Source organism: Entamoeba nuttalli, assembly GCF_000257125.1.
Source record: "Entamoeba nuttalli P19 unplaced genomic scaffold asmbl_7868, whole genome shotgun sequence".
Lineage (NCBI taxonomy): Eukaryota > Evosea > Mastigamoebida > Endamoebidae > Entamoeba > Entamoeba nuttalli.
This window is the reverse complement of record NW_008578842.1, coordinates 1-10,925: the sequence shown is the minus strand read 5'-3', so window position 1 is coordinate 10,925 and position 10,925 is coordinate 1. Positions and strand designations below refer to the sequence as shown.

Genomic DNA, 10,925 nt, shown 5'->3' with positions numbered 1-10,925 from the left:
TAAATTTAAATTTAATGAAAATAAGTAACTAAAAATATTCATTGACAAAATATAAACATAACAAAAGAAATAAAATACAAAGATGAAATTATAAGTAATAAACAAAAATAAAACTAATATAATAAATGATATGATTAATGTTGTAAATAACAATAATAATTGAGAGTATTTGAAGTAATAAATGATTATAAAGAATAGAATAAAGAAATAAAGAATATTGAGAAATCAGAAATATTAAAATAATTGAATTAATAATTTCAATGAATGAATAATAAATACATAAAGTATTAATTAAATAAAGAAATAAAAATTGACATTGACATCAGTAAAGAAAATAAAAACAATGTAATAAAAAACATGATTAATGTCATTAAACATTGTTTTTTACCACAACCAAACATACTCAGTAAAGCCGCTTGAAGAAGACAGATATACTTGATCGTTCTGGAATGAATAAGGAACAATTGAAACAATTATCTCAATACTTAATTAATTAATTTTATTTTCTGTTGTTTTATTCATTTAAATGGAACTTAATATGAATAAATGAAGATATTATAAAAATAAAATATACTTTTAATTCCTCAATTTTATATTAAAAAAAAGAAAAAAAAACTCATAATGTTTAATTCAAATGGAAATTACGTCGTTACTTGATGAAATGAATAAAGTAGGAGATTCTACTATTGGTGCTCTTAAAGAAGACAAAAAAAATGTACCAATTTTAAGTACAGAAGAAGCAAGAAAAAAGTCTATTGATTTAAAAGAACAAAAAGAAAAAAAACAAAACGAAGAAAATAGAGAAAAGAAAAGTTCACATACAAAAAAACCCATTAAAAAATTATTAAAGTCATCATCTTCTAAAGAAGAAAATGACAATAAAAGTAAAAAACCAAAATCAACTTCTTCAGATACAAAAGATGAAAAGAAAAAAACGATTAAAAAGAAAGTAACGAAAGAGGAAAAAGAAGAAAAAGAGAAAAAACGTAAAGACATGAAGAAAGAAAAGAAAATTACAACAAAAAGCAAAAAAGAAAAGAAAGAGAAAACTGAAGAAAATGAAGATGAGAATGAAGATGAAAAAAAAGAGTTAAAAAGAAAAAGAACCACAAAAGTTGAAAGTAGTGAAAAAAGCCATGAAGAAAAAAAACCAAGAAAAAGTGATAAACGAACTAAAATTATATTATCAGGATTTGATGTTGAACATGATCCATTTGTTGAAGAAATTAAAACCTCTCCATTTTTCAGTGTTCAAAAAACTATGGATGACATTAAACTTGTTTTTGTTCATAAGTCAATGAGAACAGAAAAAGTATTAGATGCCATTGTTAAAGGAATTCCAGTTGTAAACGAACAATATTTAGAAGAATGTGAAAAAGAAAATAGAGAAGTTGAAATTGATCCATATTTATTAACTGAAGCTTTTCCTGGTCTTTTAGTCACAAGCCAAGAAAGAAAAAATTTATTTAAAGAATTATCTATTTGTATTTGTGGACAACCAAAAATTCTTGCCACTACACTAAGTGCATGGATTGAACGACTTGGTGGTAAAATTACTATTAGACCAAAAGATGCAGACGTAATAATATGTGGACAGTTAAAACATCATTTAACTCTAAGAGAAAAAAAGAATGATAACGTTCAAATAGTGGCAGAAAAATGGTTATATGACTCAATTGGTTCAATGAAAGTAATGGACTATAAAACTTATAAAATTGATGTTGAAGCAATTCAACCTGAAAATGATGAATAAGTTCAGATAGATTGAAAAAAAAAAACAAGACGATTAAAAACAATCACGAATATAATAAATTTTTTAAATTAAATTGTTATAATTTTTTGATTTTGAGCTTTGAAATAACAATGATTTTTGAAATTAGAACGAATAGTTTGTAATGTTGACTTTTCAATCTTTTCTTTCAGTAAAGAAGTGATAAAAGAATCAGATAATTTATTTGAAACAGTTTCTATTAATGCATAAGCTTCATCAGCAGAGGTAGCTTTCATTAAATCACCTGAAATAATAAATATAATTAATTAATAACACAAAAATAATAAAAATAAAAAGAAACAAACTTTTTAAGTACTTCAAATAATTAATAGCGATAATATATAAAACATCTTTTCCTTCATACAAATAATAGTCCCAGATACGTATAACTAACCTAACAGGAAAAACGTCAATAAATAGGTCAGCAAACCAAGTAATAAAATAATTAAGTTCAAATCCGATTGAACTTAATTTATCATATAATATAGCTATTTCTATTTTAAATAAACGAGGAAAAATAAATAAAGCCTCTGGCATTTCAATATCTAAGAAATTACCAATAGAATATTTATCACTTCTTAATTGCCTTAACAATGAAAATGCTACATCCTCACCAACAACACACAATAACAACCCACCAATTTTACAGAGTGATGGTGTTACTACACTTTCTATTTTTTTATTTCTTTCTTCATCACTTACTTCTATTGATTCATCTCCAATAGTCTCATCATATAAATAAGAAACAACCAATCTTTCTAATTTATATTTTCCTCTTCCTTCAATAAATACTCTATGGTCATTAAAAATATTAAGATTCATTCGAATTTCTTTTAATATTTCTGGACTAATTCGTTTACTTCCTTCTGAAAATGATTTTAAATATTCTTCATGTACAGCTTTTGTTGATGTAGCATGAGTAAAACATTCCCACATTCTTGCTCGAACATTTGGGTTTAATACACTCAAGTGTTTTTTAACCCATTTTTGTTCTTTAGTAGTTGCATTTTTCCATTGTCCAACAATAACAGACCATTTTACATTATCTGAATGTCTTTCTTTACGTGGTGATTGATCAGGATATGACACTTCAAAATTAAATGCATCATATGTATGTGTTTCATCAGTTTCTGGTTCTTCTTCAATATTTAATAACTGTGCTTTTGCAAAATGTTTTAATTTTTCTGCGTAATCATATGGAGTCATTCCATTATTATCAATAGAAACAATAGATGCTCCATTTTGAATAAGATATTTTACTACGCTTGGTTCTGCGCATGTTGTTGCTGCTGCTACATGAAGTGGTGTTTTACCTTCGTTATCAATTGCATTTATATTAATACTAGCATTTTCTGAAATATTTTTATTTTCTTTTCTCATTGAATTTTCAACTATCATTTCAACTAAAATTAAATTATTGGTTCGTGATGCTAAATGTAACGGCGTTTCTCCTTTTTCATTTTTTGCTCCACAAATACATCCTGCCGTTATAATCGCATGACATAAATCAATTACTTCGTACGAATGAAGAGACAATATGATATGTAATAAAAGTGGCTCTTTTATTAAGTCTCTATTTTTTTGTAATAACGTCCTCACAGTTTTAAGGTCACCTTTCTCTACTGCATTTTTCAATAGAGTGGTTTTTGGCTCCATTATTTTTATTCTCTTTTTTCTTGTTTTTTTCTCTTTTTCCTTTTTTTAGTTTTTTATTTGTTGTATAAACAAGTTTTTCTTATAAAGATTATAAATTATTCTTCTGTTTGAAATCTGAGATATATCTCAATAATTGTCGTTTCATTTCTTCATTAATACCATCGTTTTCTACCAATAATTGAATTTCTTTTTCAGGATCATCAATTCCACATTCAACCCATTTCTCACTTTCTTCTCCTTTAATTAATACTTTAAGTATTAATTTCTCACTAATAATTTCATTTGGAATTGTTTGAACAGTAGTTGCATTATATTTTGCTTGTAATGAACTTAATTGATGACGAGCATTTTTGAGCATCATTTCTAAAGTATCAATTTGACTTTTAACTGAGTCAATTTGGGTTTTTAATTCTTCTTTATTCACTTGTTCATGACTCATTAATAACAAATAACAATTTTAAAGATGGTCTTAATAATGAGATGAAACGAAAAAGAAAACAAAAAGAAACTACACACATGACCTTTGCGTTAGAAAATAACACAACAAGAACAACAAGAATTTGACCTTCTTGACTGGATTTCATCTGGGTTGATTGCGGTTCCACCTCCAACAATAGGACGGTTATTATTTATTTCCATTCTTCTTGTTGGTCTCCAAGGTGGTGGTTCTATATACTCTTCTCCAGTTTCTTCACAAGTCTTTCGTTTAAGAATTCTTCTATATGTATCAGCACTTTCACAGTCATATTTAACACAATATGTTGGTGGATCAAAAGGATGAATCTCAAAATATTCTTTTGCTCTTTTATTTCCTCCAAGCTTCATCATTACTAATTGTTGTGGTTTAAAATTATCTAATGTTAATGATCTGACAAATGAAATATGAACACCATATGACCTATGAATACCAGCACAATTCATACACAAATAAACTCCATTATTTAAAGAACACCAGGTGGGGTTATTTTTACCACAATCAAAACATTTCTATCAATAAGTATTTTTCATTAAAGATAAACTATTTTCCAAACTTGATTTTCTGGTTCTTCCATTTCTTTAGAGAAAAAAGAAGTTTGGTCAATTGGTTGTTGTGACATATTGACTGAAATTTTTTTAGTATTTTCTTTTTTAAAATAACACGTTATTTTTATTTTTTGTTATTTAAACTATTTTTTATTAATTAAAATGAATAGTTTAATTATGATTAATATACAAAAAACAAAAAAAGGGTTTACAATAGATCAAAGTAAAATCAGACCATGCCACCCAAGGACGCTAAGGGAAAAGGAGCTGCTGCAGGAAAGAAAGGTGCTTTAACTAAACCAAAAAAATCATCAGGAGGAAAAGCTCCAAAGAAATCATGGTCAAAGACCAAAGTCAAGGAAAAGTTAAACAATGCTGTTTTATTTGATAAAGCTACCCTTGATAAATGTACCAAGGAAGTTCCATCAATGAAAGTTATTACACCAGCTGTTGTTGCTGATAGAATGAAAATTACTTGTTCCCTTGCTAAAATTCTTCTTAAAGACCTTGAAAAGAAAGAATTAATCGTTCCAGTTAAAGTTGATAATCATATTTGGATCTACACTAGATCAGCTAAACACGCTGCTGCTGCTCCAACTGAAGCTGAAAAGAAACCAGCTAAGGGATCAAAGAAACAAGTTAAAGCTTAATTAATATATTGCTTTGAATTAATTTTAATTAAAAATAAGGTTGGTTTCTTTTCATTAATTTATTATAATTAGGGTTTTTATCTATGATTGAATCTCATTTTCTTTTGATTAATGATTAATATTTGTTGTTTTATTTTTTATTTTCTTTGTTGTTTTCTTCTTCCTCCTTTTAGAATAAAAGTTCATTTTCATTATCAAATGAATTTTTGGTATTTAATACTTTCATCTACTCATTGGATTCCTCCTTATATGCCGTACTGTATTATTTGTTCTGAATTATTATTTAACTTTAATTGGAGTATTTTATTTCAACAACCACTTGGCTGTGTTATGTGGTTATTTATTTATGTCCTTATTCATGAAATTGGACATATTATAATATTGTTATATCATGGGTATCCTTTTGAAATCAAACTTTCATGTTATTCAGTATCTATTCATCATAACTGTAAAGATAGAGTCATTTATTCTTCAGGGATTATGTTTTTATATCTTTTCTTAAACATTACATCAATAATATCATCTAATGACTATATAATAATTGGATTATTATTATGTTTAGTAGATTCTCTTCCATTAAAATGGATGGATGGATTTTATTGTTATTAAACCAAGTTAAATTAGTTATTTCACTGAATTACTAAATAAAGTTGACGTTGTTGCTGTAATGTCTTGTTGAAGAGAGTCAGTTAGTGGAGTATCATTTATGTCTTTTGTTTGATTTAGGGCGTGTGTTAATTGTTCCATCAACTGGTCATTTTCTTCATCAGTTCCATCTTCACTTAATGATGGACTTTTTAAGTCCTCTATAAATTCATCAAATAATTCATCAAAAGTAGTTGTGTTTATATTTCCATTCGGTAGTAAGCCGTCTGATTTAGTGACAAATCCATTAATGTCTGAGTCTATTCCAATGACATCAGTAATATCATCTTTTAAAATACTTTCTAATTCATTTTGATCAAGTATTTGTTTATAGTCTTCAATCAAATCTTCTATTTTGATTTCGTTGATATTATCTTCAATTAAAGGAGATGATATTCGTTTTGACTCTTCAGACTGACAATATTCCTTGACTATTAGTAATTTAAAAGAAAGAAGAGGAACAAACAATCAAACGTCAAAAAGTTTAGTGTATTGAGGAATAAAATGGTATTGCGATGGTTGTTGGTTTAAATTAAGTAAATGAGTAAATCCAATAAGTATCATTTTACCCAATATCTCTTGATATGATTGGGTTTCAGTATTTTGTAGTATATAATTATAATATCGATTAAATTGTAATGTTGTCATTTTAAGTTGACATTGTGACGATTTTTCATAATTTAGTGGAAACTCATCATTTAAAGTAATGTCATTATTAATGAATTTATTAATAATTATTCCAAAAAGTTCGTAATGGATATTAAGAAAATTAGCAATTTGGATTGGTAATATTCCAATAGTATTATGAACAGAGAATAGTGGGGCACGTTTAGTTATAAGACTTAAAACTTTCTTTGTTATTTCTTTATTACAACAATCATTTTGCATAAGAAATGGATTTATATACGTTAGTTCATTAAAATAAATTGACCCATTTTTAATAAATACTTTATGTGAATCATTTTCAGGAGTAATGTAATTAGGAAGATATTCTGAACATTCTGCTAATATTATTTGACCATCCTCATCAAAAACTTCAAAAATTACATTATTATTTTTACTAAATTCAATCAATTTATTAATAACAAACCATTCATCTTGTATTGAATGTTGAATATTAATTATTGATACTTTTTCTTTATACCCTTCATGTTCAATGAAGTCCATAAAATAAACAACGTCATGATCAACTTTCCATTCAATGAGGTTGTCATTATCTCCTTTTTTATAACAATGTATTTCAAGACAATTAACAATACTTTTACATTTTCTCTTATTTTCAATAAGTTGGTTAAATGTTATATTCAATTCATTCATGTTTTTATTATTATTTTAGTTCTTTTTATTGATAAAAACGAAAGTAGCATGTCTGAAACACCACACAAACCCTAGTACAATTCATGTTTTGACTCTCCCAGTTATTATTTGGTTATGGTGGTGTATTTGAATAAGAAATATGTTAGTTAATATTGCAAAATGGTGCATCAATTTATTATGGTTGAATATTAGTACTATAAGAAATGGTATTTATTAATAAAGAAATTAAGAAATATACGGATGTATTATCCAAGAAAAAGATCTACTAAAGTGTGTTTAAGACTAAAAGAAAATTAGTCATAATAATATGGTAGTAATGAAATGTTCTCTTCTCTCTTTCATAAAATAAAACAAAAAATGAGATTATTTAAAAGTAAATCAGAAATCAAACAAAAGTTTAAAAAGAAGAAGTAAGCAGGAAGAAGGTTGAAAAAACGAAAATATGAAGAAATAAAGCAAAGAAATGCTTTCTTCATTTTCTAAGAAAAACCTAAAAGATAAGTTAAACAAAAAGATTACTCTTTTAAAAAACAAGCTAAGGTATGTGATTAGTCTCCGCTAAGCTAGGAATAATAAATGAAAATTCTATTAACACTTAATTTAACTAATTTTTAATTTCTGCTTCTTTTTACTGAGTAAAAAAAAGTATTACAATTATTTAATTTCAAATAAAAAATGGTTTAATGATAATACGGTTGATTCATTCCTTGTTGCGGCGCATACCCATATTGTTGTGGAGGTGGGTTCATTGGATTATTGTATTGGCCTCTTGGTACTTGCTGATAAGGAGTATATCCTGGTTGGTTTGGTATATATCCATTTGGTGGGATGTATTGAGGTTGTTGCATTTGAGGATTAACTCCATAATTTGGTTGTTGTTGACTTCTTGGTGGAAGTTGAGGTGGTTGGTTTCTTACAGGGAGTTGAGGTGGTTGGCTATATGTTTCATTTGTTTGTTGACTTACTTGGTAAGGTATTTGAGAAGAAAATGGAGGTTGTGCAGATTCAAAGTTTTGTGGAATCTGTTGTTGTTCATAATTTCTTTTAGGTACAGGTGGAACTGTTTGATCAATACCTGAGGGTGGTGGTTGTTGATTATTTATCATTTGACATGTACGTAATGGGCCAGTAGATGGTAATGGATTATAACCAATTTCTTGAGGTAATGGTTGCGAAGGTATTTGAGGTGGGAGTTGTTGTCCTGTTGAAAGAGGCATTTGACCAGGAAAGTTTGATATGTTTTGGTTATTACTTTCTTGTTGAGCTTTTAATTGAGCTAATTGTTGAGGACTTGGTTGTAAACCAGCAAAGTCTTTATATTTCATTGGTTCCATACCCACGACATATCCTTGTTGATGGGTAAGTGGGATATAACCACATTTATAATTTAGTTGGTACTTTGACTTTGGTGTTTCTAAATAAACGTTCTTTTTAGGTTTTGAAGGATTAGAAGGATCTTCTACTTCGAGAGAAATTCCTTCAATTGAAGGAATTTCAAACCCATCACTTTCAGATTGAATTGGAACATTACCAACAGGTTGTTCAATGTATTGAGGTGGGGGAGTATTTATACAAGGTTGTAAAGGAATTTGTTCTATACCAACAGGGATATTATAGTAGTCTGGATTTATACTTCTCAAACGTTGGAGAAGGATACTAACTCTTCCACCATCATCTAAACTAATATTTAGAGTTGATTTTATTTCAACATTTGATAACTTAAATTTTCCTTTTCCAACTATTGCCCCTTCACGAGAGAATAATGCAGGGTTTTTATTTAAAATTTCAAGGTCACAAAAAGCACCTTCTTGATAAGTGATAAGATAAGATTGATTAAAAATGACAGTTTCCTTTGGACAGTCAAGATAATAAGTAGAATAAACAGAATCATTAAGAGTAAAACTACAATATGGATAAAATTTTTTTTGACTCATTAATGATAAATCAGAAGCAGAAAGGATAGTTAACAGATATTTTCCTTGATAACTAACATTTTTAGGAATTAAACTATTATTTAAATTCCAATAAATACTTCTTAAACAAGTAATATTTACATCAATTACTCCTGATGGTAATATTGGAGCAAGATATTCAATTGACTCAGTCTCAAATAAATCTGGAACTTCAAAAGTAGTTGTTCCTAATGAATATGATTTATCTCTACTTGGTTTAGCAAATACTTCAAACTGAATTTGATCACCAACAGTAGTTTCGACATAAAGAATTTGATTAAGTAATGTATTTGTACAATCAGTTTTACCACTAGGAGTTATTGGAACTAGTGTTTGAATGTCAGTAGAATTACTCTTAACACTAACAGTAAACTGATATCCTTTAGAAGAGACTTTCTTTGATATTTTATAAAAACTATCAAGTAATCCATAGAGTTTATTGAATTTTAATTCCAATAACATTTTAGCATTTGGATCGATCATTTGTCTAGTAATTTGACAACCTCCAGAAATACATTTTGCAATGATATATAAATATCCTTTTACATCTATTTTTAGAATGTGATAAGTAGTTTCTCCATTATTCATTGCTGGTACTTTCCATTCTGCTTTTCCAAGTGGATCATCACTCCCAACTGTATCATGATCAAATACCTCAAATACTACAACCTCTCCGATGTTATATTTAACATCAAATTTCTTATTCCAAATTGGATCAAGTGTACAATCAATAATTTGTGTTTTTAATTTTTTACCTTCAGAGGTAAATACTACATATGGATCTGATGTATAAACATCTCCAATTTCTACATTTTTAGCACAAAATATGTTAAGTTCAATTTGCATGTAATCTATAAATTTTTTTAGTTCTACAATGGAATAAATTGATATGAAGAAAAAAAACGAAAATGTTTAATTCCTCATTTAAAATTTTACAAATTAAAAAAAAAAAAAAGAACTACAAATTAAAAAACAAAAATGTTTCCAAATATAGATTTAGGGAAATTACCACCAAAAAGTGATGATATTGATGAAATGTTAGAAATTGAACATGAAATGATAGTTAATGCACTCACATATTTTCCAAATTCTTTTAATTTTAATATTGAACCTAATTCAGAAAAACACACAATAACAATTAAAGGGTCATATTGGGACGTTGGATGTAAAATTGGTTTAACCGTTTGTGGATGGAAAAATGGTTTTTACAAAGACTGCTTGTTTTCTCCTGACGAATCAAATTTCGAAAAGACATTTTCTTATATTGAAGATGGATATTACGATGCATTAATAATTAAAGACGATCTCATTAAAAGAAAAGAAGCTGTTTATATTGGAAAACCAATTAAATTTAAAGTAACTCAATGTTTAATTGATGCAGTTGACATAGAACTTGAACGAGCAAAAGAAACTAGTTGTATTGTTATTTATCAAGACTCAACAATTATTAAAACAAAAAGAGTTCTTGTTGGAACAACAAAACTTAGAATAAAATTAAATAAAAAACATAACACTAAACATATTTATGTCTTTAAATATTACCAAAATTGCTTTACTCGTATTGATAAAGATGTCCCATATAATGCATTAGAAATAATAACTCTCTAAATTGTATTTGTAGTATCGTTTTCTTTCTTTATTTTCTCCTTCAAAATAAAATAATTCAGTGTGGAAGAATGAAGTAATTCTTAAATAACAATAATCATAAAACAAAATAAATTACCAAATAGATAATGAAATGTTAATAAAATTGTCATTTATTCCTTAATTAATGGATGTTAATGACATAATATATCATTAAAATGAGTATTTTATATGTTTTATTTATTAATAATTTTTTTATTGTTTTTTCATTCTTCTTTCTGTTTATTTTTATTTGATTTTTTAATGATTTTTATCTGAATTTTAATG

At 26.9% G+C, this 10,925-nt stretch overlaps 9 protein-coding genes across 9 annotated transcripts; 4 read left to right on the top strand and 5 right to left on the bottom strand.

Moving 5' to 3' along the window:
• Positions 1 to 634: 634 nt before the first annotated feature.
• Positions 635 to 1,753, top strand: ENU1_177110 (BRCA1 C Terminus (BRCT) domain containing protein; the record flags this gene model as incomplete). The annotated part of the gene is made up of 1 exon (XM_008861361.1): positions 635 to 1,753. One exon carries the CDS (start codon positions 635 to 637, stop codon positions 1,751 to 1,753), a length of 1,119 nt encoding a protein of 372 aa, XP_008859583.1.
• Positions 1,754 to 1,821: 68 nt separating this feature from the next.
• ENU1_177100 (TBC domain containing protein) lies at positions 1,822 to 3,427 on the bottom strand (the record flags this gene model as incomplete). The annotated part of the gene is made up of 2 exons (XM_008861360.1): positions 1,822 to 2,015; positions 2,077 to 3,427. The coding sequence occupies 2 exons, from the start codon at positions 3,425 to 3,427 to the stop codon at positions 1,822 to 1,824; spliced, it is 1,545 nt and encodes a 514-aa protein (XP_008859582.1).
• Positions 3,428 to 3,515: 88 nt separating this feature from the next.
• On the bottom strand, positions 3,516 to 3,866 carry ENU1_177090 (hypothetical protein; the record flags this gene model as incomplete). The annotated part of the gene is made up of 1 exon (XM_008861359.1): positions 3,516 to 3,866. One exon carries the CDS (start codon positions 3,864 to 3,866, stop codon positions 3,516 to 3,518), a length of 351 nt encoding a protein of 116 aa, XP_008859581.1.
• An 89-nt stretch (positions 3,867 to 3,955) lies between these two features.
• On the bottom strand, positions 3,956 to 4,524 carry ENU1_177080 (ARF GTPase activating protein, putative; the record flags this gene model as incomplete). The annotated part of the gene is made up of 2 exons (XM_008861358.1): positions 3,956 to 4,414; positions 4,459 to 4,524. The coding sequence occupies 2 exons, from the start codon at positions 4,522 to 4,524 to the stop codon at positions 3,956 to 3,958; spliced, it is 525 nt and encodes a 174-aa protein (XP_008859580.1).
• Positions 4,525 to 4,686: 162 nt separating this feature from the next.
• Positions 4,687 to 5,100, top strand: ENU1_177070 (S25 ribosomal protein; the record flags this gene model as incomplete). The annotated part of the gene is made up of 1 exon (XM_008861357.1): positions 4,687 to 5,100. The coding sequence occupies one exon, from the start codon at positions 4,687 to 4,689 to the stop codon at positions 5,098 to 5,100; it is 414 nt and encodes a 137-aa protein (XP_008859579.1).
• A 111-nt stretch (positions 5,101 to 5,211) lies between these two features.
• Positions 5,212 to 5,709, top strand: ENU1_177060 (hypothetical protein; the record flags this gene model as incomplete). Its single annotated transcript, XM_008861356.1, has 1 exon — positions 5,212 to 5,709. The coding sequence occupies one exon, from the start codon at positions 5,212 to 5,214 to the stop codon at positions 5,707 to 5,709; it is 498 nt and encodes a 165-aa protein (XP_008859578.1).
• A 15-nt stretch (positions 5,710 to 5,724) lies between these two features.
• ENU1_177050 (hypothetical protein) lies at positions 5,725 to 7,062 on the bottom strand (the record flags this gene model as incomplete). The annotated part of the gene is made up of 2 exons (XM_008861355.1): positions 5,725 to 6,171; positions 6,220 to 7,062. The coding sequence occupies 2 exons, from the start codon at positions 7,060 to 7,062 to the stop codon at positions 5,725 to 5,727; spliced, it is 1,290 nt and encodes a 429-aa protein (XP_008859577.1).
• Positions 7,063 to 7,742: 680 nt separating this feature from the next.
• Positions 7,743 to 9,860, bottom strand: ENU1_177040 (hypothetical protein; the record flags this gene model as incomplete). The annotated part of the gene is made up of 1 exon (XM_008861354.1): positions 7,743 to 9,860. The coding sequence occupies one exon, from the start codon at positions 9,858 to 9,860 to the stop codon at positions 7,743 to 7,745; it is 2,118 nt and encodes a 705-aa protein (XP_008859576.1).
• Positions 9,861 to 9,992: 132 nt separating this feature from the next.
• Positions 9,993 to 10,622, top strand: ENU1_177030 (hypothetical protein; the record flags this gene model as incomplete). Its single annotated transcript, XM_008861353.1, has 1 exon — positions 9,993 to 10,622. One exon carries the CDS (start codon positions 9,993 to 9,995, stop codon positions 10,620 to 10,622), a length of 630 nt encoding a protein of 209 aa, XP_008859575.1.
• Between the last annotated feature and the right edge of the window lie 303 nt (positions 10,623 to 10,925).